Genomic DNA, 25,363 nt, shown 5'->3' with positions numbered 1-25,363 from the left:
AGAGTTCTGCTAATCTGCCTTTGACATGCAAGGGTCACATAGACATTAAATTGGGTCCAAAGCAGGAAATGGATGAATAAGGGACAAGTTCATTTAGACATAAAGCCACAAGCAGCCAGGAAGTGGGTATTCTTCCTCTCCCGGGGCCAAGAGATTTGGGTCACTCTTGACTGCCACACGGCAGGCTTTGCCTGCCTCCAGGACTTGCCCCACAACTCTCCCAGGGAGACCACCTCCAGGGCCTCTGACCAGGACATAGGCCACACGGAGAGACTCAGCCCCAGTTTCAGGGCTCCTCCCTCCCTTGGCACCCTGGGAACTGGGGTCGTCGGCTGCCCGCTGTCCCTCTTGAGGCCACCCATCCATACCTGAAGGTCCTTCGGACGGCTGGTGACCGGGAGCGGCAGGAGGAAGAACAGGAACTAGAACGACTGCGGGAACAAAGCTGCCGGCCGGCCTTGCTGGGGGGGCTCTGGTAGGGGCAGTGGTCAGAGCAAGGGGGGCTGACCCCCGAGTCCTCTTCTTCATCGTCCTCCTCCTCCTCCTCCTCCTCCTCAAGGAGGAAGCTGCTCTCACCACTGCTGCTGCTGCTGTCCTCAAAGACAGTGTCATATTCAGGACTCTTACAGGAGGCCAGGTCTTCGTCCTCCAGGGCGCTCTCCAGGAGCCCAAAGTGCTTGGTGAGGCTGGCGCGGATCTCGTGGTCTCGCAGTAGCACACTGTCCTTGGCGGGGGCGCTGGCATCACGGCTTCTGTCTTCCTCCCTGTTGGAGGCCTGCACCTCGGCCTGGAGGGCACCTTGCTGAGGCCAGTCCTCAAGGTGGACCCCAGACGGCTCCCAGGACCTCAGCACCTTCCTCTGCAGGGCGCCTTCTGGCTTCAGCACCTGGCAGTAATCGTGGTCTCCGAAGGAACAGGAGAAGGGGCGCTTCTGACCAGTCTGGGAGGCTGGCTGGGTTGTGGCATGCCGCAGGTGGGACAGGAGCTCGCTCCGCTCTGGGTGCTTCTTTGGCAGCTTGTGGGCAGCCCCCGCGGCCGCCTCGAGCTGGAGGCCCTCCAAGCTGGGAAGGCTGGGAGCTCTGTCTTTGCCTGGGCTGTGTTTGATGTCTGGCTTGAAGGGGTCCTCCTCTGTGGGCTTGTACGGAGGTGTGGTGGGCGGGGTGAGTCCTAGCCAAGCAAGAGGAGAACCGTGTGAGGTGGAAACGGGTCACTCCTCCAAGGGACAGAGGGTCTGGTTTGGGATGGCAGATAAGCGGTGTATGTACCACCACATTCCCAACCCAATGAATGGCAGGCATCACTAATCGAACACCGCACTGGTGGCTGAGCCTGAACGTGGCCTGGGACTCACGCAGCCCACGGTTAGTTCTTGAGCTGGCATGTGACAAAATCCACTTGCCATCCCTCTGTAGCCCGGCAATGGTAGCCAAAGCCTCCCGGTCATTCGAGATATCTCCTCCTGCTCTCCATCCAATCATTCGACCAGCTCTCCCTACTGTTTTGATGTCTCCCCAGGGAGCTTAAAGGCAGGCACCGCAGGTCAAACCTCCCACCTGGATTGGACCCCCACGGTGCCATTAGTGCTCCTGCATCTGACCTTGGCCTCCATCCGCCCCAGTGCAGAGGAAACTTGCTAAATGCCCGAGATCTCTTCCCGTCTGGGGCTCCTGAAGCCTGCAGGATCAAGCTCAAACTCTCAGCCTGGCATCCCTCTCGGCCTTCTGTGATTGCTCCTTCCGGCCCCTCCTCCGCTTCCGCGATGTGGTGATGCCAGGCGCACCTCTCCTCAGGAGCACCTAAGGCTTTCACCCTGGGTGCCTTTTGCTCCTGTAGATTCTGTTGCCAGGGATCTACTTCTCGCTGCCTCCTCTCTCCAGCCTCTGCCTATCCTGCGAGCCCGGCTCACAAGCCCCCTGCTCTGGATGCCTTGCAAATCTTCCCAGGCCACACTCCTGACCTGCCCCACCTCGCCCCTTCCTCCATGCTCCGGCGCTCTCGTACATACCCTGAACCAACACGTCTGCAACAGCACCCGTCATGGTGGGAGCCTGTCTCCCACATAACACTGCGGGCTCCTTCGGGGGAAGACGTGTGTCTCTCCCTTAGCTCATGTGCGGCTTGCTGCAGCTGACCGGCTGACTCTCCCCCTTATAGCACCCTCATTAGGTATCCCAAGACCCTGTGCAGCCCGAGCGGCGGTGGCAGGGAGGGCTCAGTGGGGCACCCCCCACAACTGCCCGAGGGGCTGTTCAGGGTGGGGGGACTCATTGCCGGAAGTCATACCAGCTCCCCCGAGGGCACCCTACCAGCTGAGCCCCTCGCTCACCTGCCGTGCCACAGAGCTCCACCGTCAAGGTCTGCTCAAAGCTCTTCTTGCCAAAAGGAGGGTCACTGGTGGGGGCGGGGAGGACAGAAAGGAAAGAGGCCAGTCAGCAGAAGGCTCCACTTCTCCCAGCATGCAAGGAGGGCAAGGGGGCACCGTGACAGAGCCCGGCTCTACTGCCCACAGAGGTGGGTGCTGGGGAGTTTTCCGGGAGACCCCCATCCTGGCTTAGAAGAGTTCAAAGCAGCCTATCACTCTTGGAGGACACACAGGAGTAATCTGCTGGAAGGTGGAGACAGGACAAGCATCAGCACCCCGCTTATTTTACAGACCTGACACCCCGAGTGAGGAGGAGACTTGCCCAAAGCCACGGAGCATTATCACCTTTCCCCCGTGAAGAAAGTAATTCCTTCCCAGGTTCTGAAGAGGACAGCTTATGAAATGGCCTGAACCCTTAATTCCTTACGTTCCTGGGCCTGCAGAGACCTCCCTTCTAAGGGAGCCCGGCTACCAAGGGCTCCGCACGGCAATGAGGGCAGGGGAATGGGGGGCAGGGGCAGGCTCATGGGCTGATGAACCACCCAACCCCCACCGCCATACACACACCCAACAGGACACAGACTCATGAAATAATAAACCACTGATTTCCAAAAATCTACCTTTGTGACAAGGCCAGCATGAGGCACCTGGGAGAGTCTGAAAAGAAGACGAAAAAGAAGAAAATAAGATTCCCCAACACGTCATCACTACCAGATGTTTCCCTCTGGAGGAGACCCCGAGCTTCCACTGGTACCAGGCAGAGCTCCCTTCAAGCATGTGACCCAAAATCCTCTCTCACTTTTAGGGAAGGGCAGGAACAACTCAAAGTCACCGTCATTCGCAGGGTCTCAGCAACATTAACACCTGGCAGACTACTCAAGGTTTGGGAAAGAGCAGGTAGGTACGAGGGCGACCCCTTCTGGCCAAACAGTATAGTACAGCAGGGTGGGGAGCCCCAGGGAAGGCCAGGGGCTCAGGGCTGGTCCACAGATGGATGTAGGACTCGAGGGCTGAATGGACGGCTCAATCTCTGTGCCTCAGTTTCTGTGTGTGCAATGGACATTATGACAGTACCTGCCACACAGGCCCCCTGTGAGGAGTCACTGGGGATAAGCTGTGTCAAGTTTTAGACCAGTGCCTGGCACAACAAATACACAATAGATACCTGTTATTACCAGCTCTACCATTGTTACCATTTAAAATTCAACGTCATTAGGGGCGCCTGGGTGGCTCAGCCTGTTGAGCGTCCGACTTCGGCTGAGGTCATGATCTCACGGTTTGTGGGTTCGAGCCCCGCGCTGGGCTCTGCACTGACAGCACAAAGCCTGGAGCCTGCTTCGGATTCTGCGTCTCTCCCCGCCGCCCACCCCCCCGCCCCACTTCTCTCTCTGCTCCTCCCCTGCTTGTGCTCTCACTGTCTCTCTCTCTCTCTCTCTCTCTCTCAAAAATAAATAAATACACTTAAAAAAAATAAAATAAAATTCAACGTCATTATGGAGCTAGATTTATAGACTCACTCCTTTCGTCACACCATCACCCAGGACGTCTTCTTTAGAGCACTTAGCACCATTTGTAATTATCTTCCTTTTTTATTTACTTTGTGATTGCCTGTCTGCCCCACTGAAACAAAAGCCCCATGAGGGCAGGCATCTCGCTCCGTGTTCATTAAGTGGTGCCTGGCCCATGCGTGATGAAAAACTCAGAGATGTGTGGGTGATTTCTGAAGATCCGCCCAACTAGCCCATTGCACAGAAAGGGAAGTCGACAGCCGGAGAGGGGAAGGGACTTGCCCAACACAGGGCTCCTGGCTCCCAGCGCAGTGGGGTATGCCACACCCCATCCCTGCCCCCTCTCTTACAGACCACCGACTCCGACTACCTCTGGAAGGGAGCCGTGGGCAGCTGGGGTCCTCATCCGTGTCCCCACACCCACTCTCACAGGGGCTCTCCAGAGCCGGGATCTGGGGTCCCTGTGGGAGCTGCTGGTCTTGACCACTGTCCTCATCCGTGGGGCTGCCCAGCGCCCCCTCCATGTCGTAGGCCTCGGGAGCCAGGTGCAGTGAGGACAGAGCTCCTTGGGGCTCTGCAGGGACCAGAGACTCATCGGAGAATGTCAGCCAGGGGCCCAGCTCCGGGTTCAGTCTCCTGGAACGCCGCACGGGGCACACGGAACTCTCCGGCTTCCTCCCCAGCTTGGTCCACGGCAGGCCTCTGCCCGGCCTTTTCCGGCCCCATTCCTCCTCCTCCTCTTCCTCCTCTTTTTCTTCCTCCTCCTCCTCGTCCTCGTCCTCTTCCTCGTCCTCTTCCTCCTGCTGCTGCTGCAGCCTGGCCGACCGGCCGGCGCGTCCTTTCACCTCCAGCCGCAGCGGGCGCAGGCTGGGTCTGGGCCCTGTGCTCCTGGGAGAAGCTGTGATCCTCACCTCCTCCACGGGGGATGGGTGGCCAGGGGACGCCTGGCTGTCTTTGGGGGGCCTGGGCCTTGGCCGGGGCGTGAGGGAGGCATAGACAGGTGTGGCCAGGCGGTAGGGTTTGCTGACGTCACAGAGGACATCTTGAGCCAGAAGTTCCCTCAGGATGGAGAACTCAGCCCAGGAGGCTTTGGAAGGGTGCTGGGACCGAGGCTGGGGCTTGACCTGCTTGGAGGGGCTGCTGCAGGGTTGGGGGGCTGGCTCTGGGGCCTGTGGGGGCAGCTTCCTCTGGGGGAGGCAGTAGGTGTGCATGTAGCGAATGAGCTGCACCACGGCGTGCATGTCTTCCCGGGAAACCTGGGTGCCGGGACGCGCTCTGCCCGGTGCCGGGGAGTCCTGGGGCAAGGCTGGAGCCGGCTGGGGGCTCGGGCAGTCCTCACCGGGTTCCTCATCCTCCTTGGCTGGGAGCTGGGGGCTCAGAGCGGGTGGCGGCTGCAAGCCCCTGTCTGGGGAGCGGGCTTTAGTCTGGGGGCAGGACAGCACCGAAGTGAGGTGCCTATGCAGTTCCGTACAACTCCGGCTCTGAGACTGCACCGTGGGGACCTTCTTGTCTTGGGTGCCGTCCATCTAGAGACAGAGAGAGGCCAGAGTGAAGAGGGAGGCCCGCACTGCCCCCCTCCACTCTGCCCCCCTCCTGCAGCCACTGGCCAGGCCCCGTGTGGCACCTGGCAATGCTCAGGTGATAAGGAACAAAGGAGCGACCAGCCTCCTAACAGGCCTCCCATCCATAGATTTCGCCCTCGTGGGTTCACTGACAAAGCCCTCCTCTGACCACCCGCTCCCCTGAGCTATACCCTTCGGTAATGGCACCTGGGCCTGGGAACAGGGATTCACTGTAAATGAGGGTGCCGGAGATCTCTCTGGGATAATGGGAATGTTCTAAAACTGAGCTGTGGTCATGGATGGGGCGCCTGGGTGGCTCAGTCGGTTAAGTGTCCGACTCTTGGTTTCAGCTCAGGTCATGATCTCATGGTTTATGAGTTCGAGCCCCACATCAGACTCTGTGCTGACAGCGTGGAGCCTGCTTCACATTCTCTCTCTCCCTCTCTCAAAAAAATCAATCAATCCACCAACTTTGAACTGTGGTCATGGCTGCGCAACTCTGCAGATTTACTGAAAATCATCAAATTATACTTTAAAAATAGGTGCCTTTTATGATATTTAAGTGACACCTCCATAAAGCCGTTAAAAAAAAATCCTGATTCTGCCCGAGGGCATGGGATTGTGTTCAAGAGCCCCCTGCAGGAGTGTCCAGGGACCAGAGGGGAAGGACGGAGTGTAGGCTTTGAGCAACAGGAATGCTAGGAGATCACCTATGAAATCGCTCGTTGAAAGTCTTAGAAGATGGAATCCAAGGAGGAAAAGGGATCTGCTTCACTCCTTGGTGTTTGCGACAGAGCTTTCGACTCTCAAAGGGCTTCCCCCAGAAGAAAGGCAAACACCTTCTTGTGGTCTCCACAACCTGCAAGGATCTCATGTTTCTGTGTATCACCCGTTAGAATCAGCCCGCTGAAAGCAGGCCACACCTTCCCTGTCCCTGCTCTAACCCAATGTCTAACACGGCGCCTGAAACATTGAGGTGTATGAGAAAGTCCGGGGCTTTTTCTAGAACCCCAAACTGGAAAGTGCCCAGCACACCAGCTACAAGGGCTGTGTGAGGCACAAGGAGGAAAACCCCAAGTCGACTGAACTTGACACCCCCTGATATAGAGCTGAAGGTTATACCCCTCAAAGCCCACCTGGGGGCCTCGGGAGATTTGGGGGCAGAAATACCTTAACACAAGGCCGCTGACTCTTGGACCTGAGGCCTGCCTGGCGCCAGGTGGTCCCTTCCTTCTGGGTATCGGAGCTTGAGGACGGGTGGGACGTGGCGAGGAGGAGTTTCTGCAGCTGCAGGAAAAGCAGAGAGGAGAGGAGCTGGGGGTGAGCTCTGCGGGGGGACACGGAGAAGCGTATCTTGGGGAGAAGCTTGAGCCCAGAGCTAGCTTCTTGGGACTGAGCACGCCCTGAGCCTGGGTCATCACAGGACCACGGGAAGAGGGTATTTAATGACCGAGAATATGTTCCCAATGTACTAAGCACAGAAAGCAGACTGTCCAACAACAAAGACCCACACAAGTATCCCAACGAGACGTAAATCCTTCTCAGAGTTACTAACCCAAGAGGAAGATCTGTGACTTTGAGAAATCCAAACAGATCTTGGGTAATAATGTCTTCCCATTCTACTGTTAAAATATGACGTGTATACTTCATTGGGGCGCTCCACGTACACCTGTAGCACTCACACGCATGCACACGCACAATCTGGAAAGTCAGGCGCCACAGTGATTCTTTGGTTCGGGATTCCAGCTGATTTCCCTTTTTGTTCTCTTTGCTTCCCCATACTGCTTTGGTAAAAATTAATTTCTTAAATTAAAAAATTATACTTGTGAATGGTGAAAAAAATATATATACCACGAATTCTATGGGGTAGACAACTGGAAACAGGAAGACCTCCTGCCCGAGGTTCTCCTTCTTCCTTCCCAGAGGCAATTACTATTAACCACCTTCTTGTGACCCCATCACGAGGCGGAATTCAATCACACAAGAATATACGTACGTGCCACCTCCCAACACACCTGCTTGGTTTTTTCACAAGTGGAAGCATGCCGGACTTAAGCTGGTCTGGCTTCTCTAATTTTTCTGTAAAAATCGCTGAGACTCTTACACTTCTGCACCCAGAGGGCAGGTGCACAGTGTATCCGGAGAGCAGGGAGCTCAGCACACCTGCAAGTTCCACCAGGGATCCTATCGCAGCGAGACTGAGAACAAGTCGGGAAGCATGATGGGTTTTCACTATGGCAGTAAGTGTCTCCTTGAGGGATATGGCCGCCCGCAGCCCCCACCCCGGCCAGGTCACCCCAGCAAGGAGTGCCAAAGGTTCAGGAACCAGAGAAAAGGCCATTCCACACTCCACCAGGAGCTGGAGGGTTCCCACCACTCTACCTAGACCCCAAACCACGCAGGTCTGTGATTCTCTGACATGGACAGGAAAAGATTCCTGGGCTGGTGGGAAGGGGCCTGGTTCTGGCCCAGCTCAGCCCCGCTCACTATGAGACCTCAGTGAGTGAGTCCTTTCCCTCCCTAGGCCTTGGTTTCTCCATTGGCATAATGGGGGAAAACTACACTAAATGACTGGTTATCAACCTTTTTTGACTCAGGAGCCCCTCTAAGAATACAACCGAAGCCGCTGACCTCAGAAAACTGCAGGGACATGTAGAGGTTCATGGGTCCCGGTCAGTCCATTGGTGGACTCTTTGGGATCCATGGCTCCAGGTTAAGAACTGGGCATCTAGATAACTTCTCAGGGCCTTTCTGAACTCTGTCGGTATGCTGGGAGTCTAGATGGTGAGTCTGTTTCCTGTGTGCCTAGCACAGTGCCTGAAACAGAGGTGCTCAGTAAACCTGTGTGGAATGAAGGCAGTCTGAGGTGTGGGAGGGGAAACTACCTGTGGCCAGCAGAGGCCGCTCTCTGCCTCCCTGGGTTTGATCCCTCTCCAAAGCCCTCTGCACTGAGACTTCCTCTCGTTAGTACTAACGGGTCAAGCCAGAACTATTACTTAGATAGTATTTATTGAGCAACTTCTAAGTACCAGGCACTGTTCTAAGTGCTTTACATGCATTATCTGCAGTACTCCTCCTATCAGCCTTTGAGATAAGCACTATTATTTGACCCCACCTATGGACCAGGAAGCTGAGTCAGAGAGATTAGGTGTCTAAAGGACAGGAAAGCATTAACTAACCGGTGCGGCTGGGATTCAAACCCAGTCTGATTTCAGTCTGACAGGAAGCAGGACCCCTATCAGCAGAAGCCACAACGTGGGACTGAACATAGTCTTGTGCCCAGCATACAGCAGGTGCTTACTAAATGTTTCACACTGCTTTGGGGGAACTTGAAGACAGTGGGAAAGGAGGAAAGGGGTCCTGGACCAGGGGTCTGAATACCAACTTGCTGTGTGACCATGGGAGAGTCCCCTCCCTGCTCTGGGCCTCAGTTTCCCCATAGTTGTACTTGACGGTCACTACGGGCCTTTCTACTCAAACTGTCGACGACCTAAGACCCTCCCCAGCTCAACAGGCTCTGATTTTCCACCTGAGTCTTGTCAGGCCCAGGAACCTCAGCGCCAAGGTGAGGAGCCCAAGATAGGTGAGCATAGCTGGGCTTCACACACCCCATGAAATCTCAGCCTGAGTTAGGGACACCTGCTTTCAGTAACTTGTGAGGTCTGGACTCCTTCGAGAAGGTGATAAAAGCTGAGACCTTCTCCCCGGAAAACTGCAATTTCATGTGCACATTCCCACATTCCACGTATACTCACACAGACGGCATTTAACTTTTGCTGGCAGGGGGAGGGGGGGGCGTCAACCGGTCCAAACTGTATGGAGGGCCATCTGGAAATATCTGTCTAAACTGAAAACTCAGGTAGCTGTAGACCCAGAGATTCCATTTCTAGAAATTCATCCACTTGGACGTGGCAAAGGCCTGTCCGGGGCACTGACAGAAGCAGTATTAACAGTAAGAGCTGGAACTATGTCAGTTTCCACCAACTTGGGGACGAGTAAAGTAAGCAGTGGCACATCCTCACAAAAGAACATTAGGTAGCTAACAAAAAGTATGGAGCAGAGCCACCTGTGCTCATCTGAGTTTTCAAGACACCCAGTTCCCTGAGAAAAGGTGCAGAGCAGCATATAACGTAGGCTCCCTTTTGTAGTAAAAAAAAAAAAAAAAAAAAAAGGTGGAAGAGGAAAGTCACCAAAAGGATAGGTAACCATGGTTACCTCCAGGAAAGGAGAACGCAGTTGTGAGATGGGTAAGGAGGTTTTGCTTTTAACTCTCCACATCTCCTGCTTGAATTTTTACTGTGTATGCAGGTATAACCTTAAGGAAAACGTTTTCACACGTAATTTCAAGAGCTGACTAATCACAGAGGCCAATCCATAAAATGCCAAAGGACCTACGGGGTGCAAGTGGAGCCTCCATGGTTAGGCCAGCCGTACAGGTGGGAAAGGTGAGGCCCCGTCTAGGCTGCCCGCTGGGCACCCCTGTTGTCCGAGATGCACGGACACCCCTGCCGGATCGGGAGCTGGTTCCCCTGCACCCACCACCCCTGCAACCACACGCCATATCCCAGGCCACGGCCATCACTTCAGTTAGAAGCAGGTTCTCACCAGTGAGAGCTCGTCCACCTCAGGCGCTGGGGCCTGGGGCCTCTCCAGGGAGGGGCTGGGACTGGGGGGTGCAGATGAGGGGGCAGGCGAAGCTGAAGTACAGGATGGTGCGTCTCCACCGTCCAGGGCCGGGAAGGCCGCCAGACCCACGTCGTCTTCGGGGATGTCGTCCAGGGTCTTGGTGAGCGCTGCCAGGAGAGCTTCATTCTCGCTGTCGATTATCTGAAGTGAGGAGCACGGGTGGAGCAGAGAGGGACACAGTTAGCCAACGCCTTGGGCTCCGCACACGCAGCACCGTCACCCCCCCGCCAATCCCCTCCCATCCTTCCCCAGTCATCAGATGGCTCAGCGTTGCCGGGATAGCAGATGCCGAAGAAATATGTTATCGACTCCAGGAATCACAGAAGTTTGCGAGCAGACAGCAGGTGATGCTGGAAGGAGCCTTGCCCTGGGAGCCCCGCTCCTAACTCTGCTGCTCATCAGTGTGCAACCTTGGGCACAGGGCTGTCCACCTGAGACACCTGGCCCCTTTACCAAGGACAGCAGCTCTACACCACGGCCTCCCGCATCCAACTCCTGGGACGCAGCCCCCAGCCCCTGAAGCTGGTCTCTCTGCCTCTGAGAACAGCATCCACCACAGCGTCCCAGCCCCTCTGACTCTGGGGCCCAGGCAGGCAGCGTATACGCTGGAAGCTTCAGGGTTGGCCATGACAATGACAACCACCGCAATGAGAAAACCACTACGATTGCCCAGAGGGTTTCCAGGCCTTGCTCACCGCTCAAGAGTGGTCAGGAGCTTGGGCTCTGGAGCTGGGGTTGAATCCCAGATCCCACACTTACCAGCTGTGGGTGCTTAGGCAAGAGCGAGGAACAGAAAGGCTTCGTGAACATTGCCTCAGGTAAACCTTATAATAACCTCTACCAGGGGAGCCCTACTCTAATCTCCATTTTGCAATTGGGGAAGCTGAGGATCGTGGAGGTTGAACAAGGTGTCCAGGGTCACATAGCAGATCCGGGACAGAGGCAGGACTTCCACCATGACATACATGAGCCAAGACTCTTGCTTTTCTGATGTCTAAGATCTGTAATGACACGGGTCAGCATGGATGCTCCCAGACCACCCACAGACACCAGCGCAGCAGCCCCCATGCCCAGAGGCCCTGGCGTGTGGCCATCACACTGCTTCTAGGTGAGCGAGGCACCTCGCTCGTTTAGTAAACCCTGGTTGCTGGGCCTGTCCTGGCAGGAGGCACATTCTGTCACATGATGCCCCCACCAGCACTCGTTCCCATCCCAGGTCAGGCTGTTTATCCTTTCTTCAGGAAGTGCATCTGAAATATGCATCTCGTGACGGCCCTTTGGCTGCACTAAATCTGTTCCAGCCCTTGCAACTGGAGCAGCAGCTGAGTAACTCGAAGGGGGGACATGGGGAGGAGAGAACAAACGCATTTGTAATTTTTGGAACAGAGCTAAAATAAAAGAAAGGTCAAAAGGAGGTTTTCATTGGGCCTGACCCAGGCCCTGGGGAGTGTGTGTGGGGGTGGGGGAAATGACACACAAGGGCAGATCCAGGCCTGTGGACTCTGGCTCGAGAATGTGATGGGGCTCACTCGACTGCTCCCCACGCCCCCCACCCGCTGCCACCACCCTCAGGCCAGAGCCCCCCGTATTCCCAGAGTGATCTGTCTAGCCCAGCAGGGAGTTCAGACCTTGCAACCGGGGACCCAATGACCACTCTTGGGGCTGACCACCTGGGGCTCTGCCACCATAGGGTGATTGTGGCCAAACAGCTTCTCTCTTCTAAGCCTTGTGGTTTTTCCTGCAAAATGGGAAGACATGATTCCTGCCCCCACCCCCACCCTAACTGTCTGCTTAGGAAGGCCGTGCTGGGAAGCAGTGCTAGAAATGCTCCCTAGGGTGCTCCCAGGCCTAGCTCAGCGCCTGGGGCAGGCGGCTTCCAGGCAGATCTACGGAGGAGAAGAATGAATGCACCAAACAATGACTTCTGGCCACAGGGCGAGACTCAGATCTTCGTCTCAAAGGAGAGACTCTAAGAAGGAAGTTATTCAGAAATGATGTCATCGGCACTGGATGGAGCGAGAGTTCCCTTTCTCACAGGGACAACGGCCAAATGTCCAGAGATACTATGAACTATCACAAATATCAGAGCTGGATCCCTCAGGGCTCCTGTAGTGATGACCAGAAATGTTAAACATGCGGCCCACATGCCCCGCCTCCCCCCATATCACTAACCAATTGTGGCCTTCGTTCCTTCCACACCAAAATCTTTCTTAACACGGCCCTCTAGGCAATGACTACCATTCCCCATTTCCTCATGAGGAAACCTATTCGCCATTCATTTTGAGGGGGCAGGAGGGGAATGAAAGTCCAGGAAACAGACTTGTCAAGGTCACACAGCAAGTCAGAGCAGGGGCGGGTGGGTGGGGGGGGGGGGTGGTCAAGGACTCACTACGTGCCAGGCACCACGCAAAAATGAATACAACATGGCAAAGACCTCAAGAAGCACCCAACAGGCTTCAAATCAAAATGAGTGACAAAAGGCCTCCTCCCTCTCCTTCAGCCCTTCCTGGGCCGCTCCAGCTCGGGGAAAGGCCGTTCTGCCCGCAGCATCCGTCAGTGCTAAGGGTAATACATCACCGGGGGCCGTGCCACCCTCTCCTCTTCCCGGGCCCATTGGCCAGGCTCTCCCCACTCCGCTTGGAAGTAGAGTGCAAATTAATGGAGAGTTAATCAGCGGAGGAAAGGATATTAATAGACTCAGCCCCACCCCAGCCTTCCTGAGCGGCTCTCAAGCGAGAGGAAAAAGGAGTCTTCAAGAAATCTGAGGGGAAAGTGCTTCACTTTGAAGGCCCAGGAGGGCCTGGAAGGAATGACACAGAACAGGATTTCTGTCACAAGGGCCACAGAACACTCAAAAATCCTCCCCCTGTCCAGGGGGCTCGACTAGGGTGCAGAAAACCCAGGGTATCAGTTTTTCCGCCTTTTTGTCCAGCAGTAGGCCCATATATTTCACCAGAGCCTAAAAGGACCTGGTGACCCTCTCTCCAGCAGATGAAGAATTACTGATGGAATCCACATCCCTTCTTTATTCCTTGCATGGGGAAACCAAGGCCCAGCCTCAGGGCCCAAGACCACGCAGCAAACTGATAAAGCAACCAAATGCTTGCTTCCTCCAAAATTAATTAGTGACGGTTATGGCCCTGGCCATAACTCTGGGAACACAGAAAAATGGAAGACACCATCTCTGCCCCCCCCATCCCACCCCCTGCCGTTAACACTGTTAAAGTGGCTTGTCCCCCACATTCCTAGTCTATTTCCATAGAAATGGTGCCATTTGACTGGGGAAACACAACTCTGACACAGGAGCAGGGCTCTAGGATTCCCACTGGTCAAATGAGAAAACTGAGCTTGTGGCCAATGGAGAACCCACGATGCCAGCTTGAGGTTTTTGGAATGGGCCACGCCCGGCCCTTGGCAGGGAAGAAAGTATCACAATCGGTTCCTTCATTCAACACACGTGATCGAGTCCTTACAATGCAGGAGGGCCCCAGAGACTAATCAGATGCTGTTTGTCCTCAAGGAGCTCAGAGTCTAAAGGACACATAGAGACACTAGCATACATGTGCCCGCACAGGCGCACACAAGATGGGAGCCCAGGAGAGGAAGTAACTCACCGAGGGGGCGACATGAGAGCTGGCATTGAAGGAATTACTCATCTGATCGGCATTTATTAAGCCCTGAGAAAGTGCCAGGCTCTGTGCAGCGTGCTAGAAATGCACGGTGCCATCGTGGCCCCCACGGTCATGGGATTTATGACGTGTGTGTGGCAGGGGGGTCAGGTGCTGATCACAGAATCACACCCATAGGGACGCACCGGTGGGCAGTGGGTGCAACTGGCCTGGGACTGGGAGAGCGGGCGGGGTGTGCAGACCATGACAGGGAGAGGGGCTGGGTGGGCAGAATTTGGCCAGAGCCCTATCTGTCTGTGAGGGTTTTCTGGCTTCCTTGCTGGGCTGGGAGCCCTGGGGCCACATCAGGCTCACTTGCATCCAAGACCATTTCATGCACACAGAGAGGCTTTTCCTGACCAGCCAGTCTTCAGATCCTTTTCTCACACCTGGCTCATTCCTTTCATGCCCATGTCACAATGACCACAATTTCTGTGTTAACTGATCTGGGGTCAGTTTTCTCTCTACACTGTACACAGCACAGTGCCTGATGCACAGAAGGAGTTTCCATTTCTAGAAAGAAAGCTACAACACGTCAGGAGTCTATGAGATGGTGCTCGTGACACGTCAGCATGGCATTTGACACCCAGCACATTATTGTTGTTATTATTATTATATCGCCAGACAGGCATGGGGAGCTAGAGCCTCTCCCCCAAGTCTTTATAGGGGAGCATATTTCAAGGAAAGAATAATAAATCTGGATGTCCCCATCACTCCACTTCAACGTGGTCAATTTTATTAATTATGTATGTACGTATGTATTTTGAGAGAGAGAGAGAGAGAGAGAGAGAGAGAGCACGAACAGGGGAGGCACTGAGAAAGAGGGAGACAGAGAATCCCAAGCAGGCTCCACACTGTCAGCGCAGAGCCCGATGCGGGGCTCAAACTCTTGAACCGCGAGATCATGCCCTGAGCCAAAACCAAGAGTCGATAATTAACCGACTGAGCCACCCAGGCGCCCCAACAACACGGTCAATCTTATTTCACATATTACCCTCCAGGCCACACACCTACACACGCAAATGCATGCGAACAAATAGAACTCGTTTTATTTGGATGCAAATCCCAGACATCATTATTATTCCATAAGAGAGGGCTTCTTAAAGGAAATGTCACCCATCATGTGCCCCCAAGACTGGACACAGAGCACACAAGGTGAGAGGCATTGAAATGCACAGCAATTCTCAGCACTGCCTCTTTTTTTTTTTTTTTTTAAACTTTTTAAATTTATTTTTGAGAGACAGAGAGAGAGAGAGAGAGAGCATGAATGGGGAAGGGACACAGAGAGAGAGAGACACACACACACAGAACTTGAAGCAGGCTCTAGGCTCTGAGCTGTTAGCACAGAGCCCAACGCGGGGCTTGAACCATGAACTGCGAGATCATGACCGGAGCTGAAGTCGGATGGATGCTCAACAGACTGAGCCACCCAGGCGCCCCGCCTCTTTTTTTTAAAGAAGTCTCTAGGCTCCAATTGGAAAATGAAGATAACTGTACCTGGTCTAAGAGTTGTTAGGAGAATTAAATGAGTTAACACACAACAGGGACAGTCCTGCCTCAGAGCAGTTGTTCAATACATGTGAGTCACCTCCATTATGGCATCGCCGTGGTTATCAAGCCCTGGCTCGGGAGGCAGGCAGACTGGGTTTGCATGCAGCTTAGCTTCTGACTAGGTAAATCGCCCTAGGCATGTGACTTAACTTCCCCAAGCCTCAGTTTCCTCATCTATAAAATGGGTTCAGAATCACACCTGCCTCACAGGGTAGGGATGAGAATTCAGTGAGATACTATAGGAAAGGGAGGTCTTGAAACCACCCAGGCCCACAGAGCGGCTCATTTCTGACTGGGCGGCACAGCAAGAGCGGCTCTTCCCAGCCCTCACCGTCCAGAGGTGATAACAGGCTCGGCAAGGGGATGAGAACTGCCCAAGATCAAGGGCAGATCCAGGATGAGAGGCAGGGTCCCAAGAGCTTTGGTGGGAGATGAGACTTCTTTGCACAACCAAGTGCAAAAGAAGGTGGTGCAGGGCAGAGCCAGGCCTTCAGGAGTAGAGGGAGTCACCGCGAGGCTCGGAGAACGTACCTGGAAAAGCTCTGAGTCGTCGGGACTGTACTGGCTGGGTTCAGTCTCGGAGCTCTCCGGGCACCACTGCAGCTCCCCGAAGCAGGTGGCTGAGTCAAAGTCGCTGGCGTCCAGCTGGGAGAGGTCAAGCTCGGGAAAGTCAGCGCAGAGTTGCTCCTCCCCGGACCCCCCACCCTGAGGAGACAGGAAGGAAGGAAGCGAGTCAGAGCTGGGTCCAAGCACAGACCCTCTTGCCCATGGTGCTGCCAGCCTGGGCCTCGGGCAGCCCTTGGCCAAGGCCTGATTTTGCTATGAGACCAAGAAATGTGAAGGTAGGCCCCGACACTCTTGCAGCTGTTGAAAGTACCAGGAACCAAGCCAGGCCCTGGCAATACAAATCCTGCCCGCTGCTCTCTCCCCTCCTCCTTTGCACTCCTACACATCCCTCAACGCCTCTTTCCCATAGTACCTCCCTCCTCTTACCAAAACCGTTGTGTGCAAAACTTCATGAGAAGCTGCAAACAGAGACTCATTTGCATTACTGTCCCCAGCTGAAAGGGGTTTCTGGGATGCGATATTAATAATGAAACAAACAACAGCAGTAATAATGGCTGGCATTATTGAGTGATTACAATATTCTGGAGAAATACTCAGCCACAGTCTCAGGGATTTTACAGGTGGATGTGTGTCATGTCTAAGATGTGGAAGACTGCTCATCCGTGCACAACAGGGAAACAAAACTATCACCACCTGTAGCATGGAACTGTTGAAAAGAACGAGGCAGACCTACACGCTCTCCAAGACACGTTAAATAGAAATGAAAACTAAATCATAGAAACTAAAAATCTAAAACTGAAACTAAATCATGAAAACTAAATCATATAGCGGGTCGAATATTAGCCCATAAAGAGAAAAATCGAACGACACAATTCTTTCCGTACAATAGTGCATATGCAAATATACCGGAAAAGGTCTCCAAGACTAAAAGCCACCTGACAGTGGTGAGTGGGGTAGAAGGGAGGCAGGGAGGACTGTGGCGACAGCACTGACTGAACCAGCGTTTCTCAACGTGTGGTCCCAGGACCAGCAGTGTCGACACCACCTGGGACCATGTTAGAAATAATGCAGATTCTCAGGCCTAAGCCCAGACTCACTGAATCAGAAGGTGAGGGCTTTCTCACCTGGCTCCCACATTTAACAACTACCAGTAGAAGGACAGAGAGACGGCCCAAGCTGGGAGGTGGACAGAAAGAACACAGCACAGGCCTTGGGGTCCGGCAGACCCGAGTCATAATCCCCACTCGTCAGCTGTGAAACCTGGGGCAAGTTCTCTTTTTCCCTCTGAAACTCAACTGCCTTACCTATAGAATGGGACACCTCCTGCCTCATACGGTTAAGATTAAGTAAGGTGATATTATGGTCTGGCTCAGAAGGGGCTCAATAAATGGTAGCTAACAGTAATAATAGCAAGTAAGAATAATAATATGGGGCGCCTGGGTGGCTCAGTCGGTTAAGCGTTCAACTTCGGCTCAAGTCATGATCTTGCGGTTCGTGAGTTCGCACCCCGCATCGGGCTCTGTGCTGACAGCTCAGAGCCTGGAGCCTGCTTCAGATTCTGTGTCTCCCTCTCTCTCTGGCCCTTCCCCTCTCGAGCTCTGTCTCTCTCTCTCTCAAAAATAAATAAACATTAAAAAAATAATAAATAAATAGAAAGGAAGGAAGGAACAGGGGCGCTGACTGGCTTAGTCAGTTAAGTGTCCGACTTCGGCTCAGGTCATGCTCTCGTGGCTCGTGGGTTCGAACCCCGCATCGGGCTCTGTGCTGACAGCTCAGAGCCTGCAACCTGCTTCGGATTCTGTGTCTCCCTCTCTCTCTGCCCCTCCCCACTCTCGCTCTTTCTCTCAAAAACGAATAAACATTTAAAAAATCTTTTTAATTTAAAAAAAGATAAAGAAATAATAATAATAACAATGACAACAGTGTCTCATGGTGGGCAGAGAGGGTGGAGCTGCCTTAGAGAACAAAAAAACGCCTATGTGACACTTAAAAGAAATAGGTTTTGCACAGGCCTTTTCCTTAATTGTTCCCACTTACTAAGCCTCATAAATTATGAACAAATGTATATTATTAGCTCAACTTGACACAGGAAAAAGGCTTTTATCCGAATTTGGGTCAAATGTCTTAATTGGCGTTTTGCAAGAAGCCTGTATCCACAGGCAGCACCAGGGCCAGGTTCTCTCAAGTGGCTGGTCCCCTGCTCAGACTAGGGACCATGGTGCCCTGCGGGCCTCTGTCTCCAGGGACATCCCCTCCCCAGGATCATTCCAGGCCCCGCCCAACACCCTACTACTTCTGGTCATCACGCTCAGCTGCCCTGGCCGCAGGGAACACTCAGGCGGACTCTCAGCCTCCTCTGGCAGCTTCCTTCTCCTCTGTGTCCCGACAGACTGTGCGGATGCGGCAGCCTTGCCTGTTCTAGATAGATGATCCGTTTGTTTCCAGTCCCTGGCTACCGCGAACACGTCTGCAATATGTGTGCACAAGCCTTTGCGCGGACGTACGTTTTTAGTTCCCCTGGGTAAACATTTCGGAGTGGAATTGCTGGGTCATAAATGGATGTGACTTGATAAAACGACAAAATTGTTCTCCCAAATTGCTGTGCCACAGTACATGCTTATCAGCTGTGCTGAGAGCGCCGACTGTTCCACACCCTCCCCGGCACTGGGTGTTGTCACAGTCATTTTAATTTTAGCCACGCTAGTGAGTGCGTTCCCACATTTATTAAATGCTACTATGAGCCAGGCGCCGGGACATGGAGGCCTCAGTTGATTCCTTCACAAGTTGACATCTTCGCGGGGAAGAAAACACATGCATATTTGATTACAGGTTGGGTTAGTGCCACGAAGGAAACAGGCCAGGTGCACTGACGGAGGACAAGAGAGGGAGGCGAAGTCTCTGTTAGTGGGGGGGTCAGGAAAGGCTTCCTGGGAGAGCCGACATCCGAGTTGAGACTTGGAGAAGTCAGGCAGTGGAAGACGTGGGGAAGAACGTTCCAGGCGGAGGGGCAGCAAGGCAAAGACCCAAGTGCGGGCCAGGCCTAGAGCACAAGGCACCGACCAAAGGTTGGTGAGGCAGCAGCTCGGGGGGGGGGGGGGGGGGGGGGAAGATGCCTTCAGAGAGGCAGGTGGAGGCCGGATCAGGTGGGGATTGGAAGGGATTTGGGTTTTACTCCAAGCGTGATGGGGGTGGGGCCAGCAGGGAAGCAGGCGGATGTGGCATCCAGGACAGGGGCAGGTGGCGGGGCTGGGAGGTACCACTCAGGCAGGCAGGGCGGGCACACGGAGGGCCTGTGGAGTGGGAGGGAGGGCCAAAGCAGAGACACATGAGTGCTGAACGTGCTGAACAGCTAGTGTCTCACTGCCCCTGGGGTCTCATTGGCCGGCAAAGCCCTCAGTGATGAGCTCCCTTGGGGAGTTCTCTCTGTGTCCCGGATCCCTCTCATCCCTGTAACTCAGAGAAGCCACATCTGTAGGACTTGCTTCTTGAGGCCTAGAAACCCAGACTGGCGAGGAACCAGCCGCCCTGAGAGGCTGTCCAGGACAGTCACCGTGGACGATCTGGGAGTCAGAGGCCCCTTCACGAACCAGACGAAAGCTATGGACAGCTTTTAGGTTACCCATTAAATATGTCTGAGCAACACGTGTGCGTGCAAGAAATTCATACTTCTAGGCCTTCACGAACGCAGCCTAAGGACTCCTGGCCGGCTGGCCTACCTCCTTCACTTTGCAGATATGGAAACTGAGGCCCAAAGAGGATAGTAGATTTGCTCAGGGTCATCCAGGGAGTGTCCTTCCCATCAAAACCATGCCACCTCCTTTACAAAACACCCATAAAATGGCAGTGACTGCTGCACTTATCGATTAGCCACAGCAGCTCGGCATACCCTAAGTATACCCAGGACACAAAAATAAAGAAACCTCAGCTTCGCGGCCTTGGCAATTAGGGCCGAGGCCACTCTCTAGCTAAAAACCATTAAGCACTGCGTTAATAGTGATTTCTCTGGCCCTCTCCGTATTTGGAGAGGCTTTTGGAAGGGGTGCCTCGGGTGACCCAGTTCTCTTGGAAAGGTCTGACTTGAGGCCTCCTTGTTCCTTACCAGCCACCTTCTGCGGGCCCCCCTAGCAGAGCTGGGAGGTCACAGCACAGGACTGACTACAGCCACTGCTATTACTGAGCGCTTACCAAACGCCGAGGGCTGCACTAAGTACCTTATGCACATCCTCTCATCAGATTCCTAAAATAACCCTCCAGGGCAGATGTCATTGTCCCGTTACTAATCAGGAAACTCAGAGAGGGAGTCACTCTCATTAGTTGCCCAGGGCTGCTGTAACCAAGTGCCACAGGCTGGGTGGCTTCATTTTTTTTTTAAGTTTATTTATTCCTTTTTGAGAGAGCCAGAGCAAGCAGGGGAGGGGCAGAGACAGGGGGGTGGGGGAGAAAGAGAGAATCCCAAGCAGGCTCAGTGCCGTCAGCACAGAGTCCAATCTCACAAACCATGACCCAAGCAGAAACCAAGAGTGGGACGCTTCACTGACTGAGCCACCCAGGTGTCGTTGGCTGGGTGGCTTAACCAACAGAAATGTTTTCTCTTCCCGCTCTGGAGGCTGGAAGGCTGAGCTCAAGGTTTTGGCAGGGGCGGCCCCTTCTGAGGCCACTCTTGTTGGCTTGTGAATGACCTTCTCCCTGTATGTCTTCCCACCGGCTCCCTCCCTCTGTGGGTGCCTGTCTCTGTGTCCACATTTCCCCTTTTGATAAGGACACCAGCCATGTTGGATTAGGGTCCATGCTAATGACCTCACTTGAACTAGATGACCTCTGTAAAGACCCTATCTCCAAATCAGGTCACATTCTTGAGGTACTAGAGGGTTAGGATTCAAACATCATCTTTTGGAAGACACAGCTCCACCCACAGTACCCAGGGTCCCAGAAAGGCGAAGCTGAGATTCCAAGCCAAGTCTCTTTGTTCCCTGCAAAGCCTGTGTTTTTTTACTTCTGAAAGTGAGAAGGAACATTCAAGACCATTTATTCCCATTTACAGATAGGAAGGTGGAGCTTCAGACAAGATCTGAGAAAGATCCAAGTCATGTGGCAGGTTCGCGGCTGCACAGGAACAGGTGTGGGGCCACACACAGGACATCTCGTGCATATGGCCCCCTCTGGTCTCCACTATTGGTCCGTTCACACCCCTGCCGGGGGATGCCCCTCTGGTCGCTGAGCCCTCTGTACCCATTCCCTCAGCAGCATCACACCCCTCATCTGAAAAGGCTGTGGCTGCCCTAAGCCAGGGAGATAAATGGCCCTAGCAGTGGATTAATGGTGTTTTGTACAGATTCACATAAGTGGCTTCATTGGAAGCCTGTGTATCTTGTTGGAAATCGATTCCCTGCTTAAGAAAGAATGCATCTTCAGGAAAAATTGGTGACTCCACTTTCCTGACTACAATCAGCAAATCGTCGAGCTTCGTCCCTGGCCCAGAGCACATTCTCGGAGTTACTGAGCAGAAGGAAGCAGGAAGGGGGAAAGAGGGAGGCAGCAGTGACAGAGCTCGGGTTCTGGGTCTGTCCACATTCACTATGTGTCCTTTACCATGTGTGCACTTCGCTATGTCACCTCCCCTCTCAGTTCCCACTGCCCCTCCTATTAAAGAGAACATCAAACAGACAGACTTTATGACCCCTCTTGCTCAATCAAGCATTTGATGCAATTCTGTACTAATCTAGTCTCTGAAACCCACATAGGCTTTCAGGAACTATCTAGGTAAAACTCGGCATTTAACTAATAAATAAATGAATTAATGAATTTACCGAAGGGGACCCAAAGGCGGAGCGAGAAATACTGTCTTGAAATGGAAAGAGGCTTAGACAAAGGTCGGGGCCCTGGCTTTGCTATTAATGCTAATCCTTTGAGGTCAGGACATAACTTTGGCCACTTCAGTTTCTCTTGAAGAAATGGGGATAGTAAAAAGCATCCTACCTCACAGGGTTCTTACAAAGATAAAGTAACATAGGTTGGGAGCCTAGCATGCATCAGACACCCCATGAATGGTAGTCAGAGATACAGCACCTACAGTTGACTTTCAAGTGACATTCACAGCTACGCTCTCATGGACACCTTCCCAAATGCAGGAGTGGTCAGTGGTCAGCATCTCCACTTAACTGATGGAAAAATAGGGGCTCTCAGAGGATCAATGCTTGAACTTGTCTTCTTACCCATCCCCTCAGTCCTTAAACCTACTGGTTAAACCGACTGGCTCTTCCAACCCTGTGTTCCTTCCACCTCCACCAGCTCCTGGATCCCAGTGTTATCATCACTCATGGTTTCTGCTGGAGGAACACCCTCGCTCTGACAGCCAGACTACACTGGCTGTCTCCAAGGCCTGCCTGGGATGGTGGGGAGCAGAGCCCCTACCCAGGCCTGACAGACCTGTTGACCACCATCTTGGATGCTCTAAGTACGACAGGCTGGCACCCTACTACCAGCTCAGAGCCTCCTCCACTGATAATAAGCTGTCTTTGACGGCCTGAGGCAAGTTTTCTCTTTTAAATTGCAATCGGGAATGCCCAGCCCAGCCACGAGAGCTGCTACGGTGGCAGGTACCCGGCAGTGAGGTCACCTTTCCTGCCTTCCTCACCATGGTGGACACCACTAACTGAACACAACTATATTTCCTGCTGAGCCCCACGCCTACTCAGAATGGAGCCTTAGTAGCCACTACTCATGAATCAGAACTGGCCTGGTCTAGATCTAGAACTCTGGGCCCATCCTCGCCTTCTACGAAGGACGTAAGGTTGGTATTCATAAAGTTCCTGCAAAGCCATTTCATTGCACACGTTTTCTTCCCCTCCCACCTCTGATGTGGCTGGCCTCCCACCCACCCCCCCTTCTTAATGGTGGCGGCCTCCTGATTTTTTCTTGGGGAAGCCGCCCTTCCCTGCCACCCAGACAGTCCAGGTAAGCACGGTCTAGCTAATTAAAATGCTTCATCCAGTGACCACAACAACTGCTTCAATTGGTTCAGAGGTGGATCACAGTGAACACCCAAGAATTCGCCGGCTCGTTTAGACAGAGGGGCTTAGCTGATTAAATTTAATTCTGGAGCGACTGGCAGCCATCTTTGCCACCACCTGGGAAGAGAGCCTGCCTGAAAAGGAAGCCGGCGTAAGGAATGCAGACCAAGAAGCTGAGAGAGACAGAGAGTCCTGATAAAATAATTTAAACACTTGGATCCAGCTGTGCCTGAAGCCAGTCTATTCTCTGTACTCTGCAGTTATATGAGTGAGTAAGTTCCTTTTCAGATTACATGCCAGCTGGAGTTTCTGTCACCTATCAATGAAAAAGTTATGACTAATTCATCTCTCTTACATTAAAAAAAAAAAAAAAAATCTAATCTTCCCACTGTCTTCCAAATTAGAACAAAACTCCTAAGGAGACTTCTAGGAGAACAGTAAGACGAGTAATTGATCTTAGTCCACACAGAAATCCTTACAGCATCCTCTGAAATAAGACACGGGAGCCACAGACACAAAGCTAAGCTCCACTAAGAGTAAGTTGAAAATGGAAGGGTTCTGGGCCCAGCCTAAAGGAACAAACACCCTGAGAGTAGATAAACCAGGCCATTGAAAGCCTCTCTGATAAAAACACTCAAGGCCTTTTCCATGTGGAAGCATCTGGCCCCAGGCCTGCCAAAGCACAACTCACGGATGTTCAGCCCTTTTCACTGGCGTCCAAGTTCTGGCCATACAGCCGCCCGCTTAAGGTTTAATGTAAAGGCAATCCAATGGGAGGTCATCAGGTCTGGTGAGAGTGAGTTCTCCAGCCCAGAGAGCAAAACGGGTTCTAGAATTCCAAACTGGGCTATATGCCAAGCCACACCCAGCTAACCAGGAAGGGTGACCAGATACCAGTGACTGGATGGAGCTCTTCTCAGCAGCCGGCCAGGTTCATTAACACTGTCAATCTCCTCCCGTAACATCAGTGTTCACTGATGCCCACGGTGCCCCCAGAGCCGCAGGGAGGACCCCCTAGGGCATCCACACTTCAACTCCCGCTGGCTGGGTTGCCTGTGTACCTGGGGTCAGCTCTGCTTCTTCTCAAACCTGTTTGTTACTAGAAATTCTTGATCCAACTGAATGAATCCCCAGTCTGGAAACAGGAGCCCTGGTACAGTGGGTGTGGCCTATACAGGAGATGAGCTGGGAGAACCCTAAGTGGGTTCAGCTGGTACCCAAACAGCTCTATAGCAGAAAACTGGAAATAATGTACATGTCATGCGGCTTCATTATTATGTTTTATGATTTTGTGCTCTTACTGACTGACTTTTTCCTAAGAATTCCCCTCTCCAGACCCCACCCCACCCCGCTACTGTTCCCACTCTCTCAGATAAGATGCCTATTGTACATGGATTGCAGCCTGCCCAGCACTGGAAATAAATACCTACGATGGACTACAAACAGCACAGAAACCAGGGGCTTGGGTGCTGGAAGATTCTGTAGAAAGACTTCTTTTGCAGATAAGGAAACTGAGGCAGTAAGTCTCCTGGGGTGGGTGTTATCTTACTCAGTCATCTCCTTCCCCCTCCCCGTTGCCTTCAAGCGGCCCCTTATCAAACAGAGATCTGCAAAGTCTCTTGGAGCTATGCCCAGGTGAAGCTACCTGGGGCGGAGTGGCTCCTGAATGCCCTGGCAGGTGGCTGTGCACGGCCCAGATGCCCCTCCCTTGGCAGCAAGGCTGTAGAAGGTGCCATCAGCTGTGTCCCAGCCCCATCGCACCCCTACTGGCACGACAGGCCTGCCTTTCAGAAGGCCCAGGCTGCCCCAGGCCCAGGAGAGTGGTGGACGTTGCGTGATTTATTTTCAAACAGTAAAAGGTTGGACTATATCCTGCCACTTGAGCGAGTGAGGGAGCGAGCGAAGGTGTTTTGGGGACAGTGCGATCCGCACGTTGCGTCTGCCTGCAATTGCAGTCAATTTCACGCACTTGAGTTCAAGGGCTCTTGAATTCAAAGGAGAGGGGCAGGAAAAGTGCTTGGCAAACTGCAAAGCATGTGCAGGTATCTGTTGATTTGTTGAGGCAGAGCTGGCCCCGGCTCGTCACTTACTAGTCGCAGGGCGTCACCCAGCCTCTTGGCATCTCCTGAGACCAGCCTCCCCTGTGGAACTGTTGTGTGGCTTGAGTTTCCAGCCTGGGGCCTCTCTGTGCTGGCACTCCCTTCGCCCGGACCGCCTCCTCTCTCTTGCATCTTCGAATGGCTGGTTGCTTCTTACGATCCCCGCAGCAGATTAAATGTCCCTCCCAGATGGGCCCTCCTGAGCACTGTATCCTACAGACAGCCCCGTCTCCCTCTTACGGTAACACCACTCTGCGGCAATGCCCTCAATTAGCACTCTATTCCTTGATATTTCCATTCCCCCTACCACCCCCGGTATTTTTAAAACTTGTGGTAAAATATACATAACA

The 25,363-nt window shown here is 53.3% G+C and overlaps 1 protein-coding gene across 2 annotated transcripts in view; it reads right to left on the bottom strand.

Annotated features, from left to right (window-relative positions):
* The window catches only part of PPARGC1B (PPARG coactivator 1 beta), a 105,066-nt gene that overhangs the window by 10,225 nt on the left and 69,478 nt on the right, over window positions 1-25,363 (bottom strand). For both annotated transcript variants that reach the window (XM_086698972.1, XM_086699762.1), the window contains exons 2-8: window positions 15,869-16,042; window positions 10,038-10,259; window positions 6,603-6,719; window positions 4,241-5,396; window positions 2,983-3,019; window positions 2,327-2,391; window positions 369-1,167 (exon numbers count right to left, since the gene is read on the bottom strand). In XM_086698972.1, coding sequence (XP_086555098.1) covers window positions 369-1,167; window positions 2,327-2,391; window positions 2,983-3,019; window positions 4,241-5,396; window positions 6,603-6,719; window positions 10,038-10,259; window positions 15,869-16,042 — 2,570 coding nt within the window. The remainder of the gene's footprint in view (window positions 1-368; window positions 1,168-2,326; window positions 2,392-2,982; window positions 3,020-4,240; window positions 5,397-6,602; window positions 6,720-10,037; window positions 10,260-15,868; window positions 16,043-25,363) is intronic.

This window comes from Puma concolor, chromosome A1 (genome assembly GCF_028749965.1).
Source record: "Puma concolor isolate L17-30 chromosome A1, mPumCon1.1.hap2, whole genome shotgun sequence".
Lineage (NCBI taxonomy): Eukaryota > Metazoa > Chordata > Mammalia > Carnivora > Felidae > Puma > Puma concolor.
This window is presented reverse-complemented; position numbering and strand designations above follow the sequence as displayed.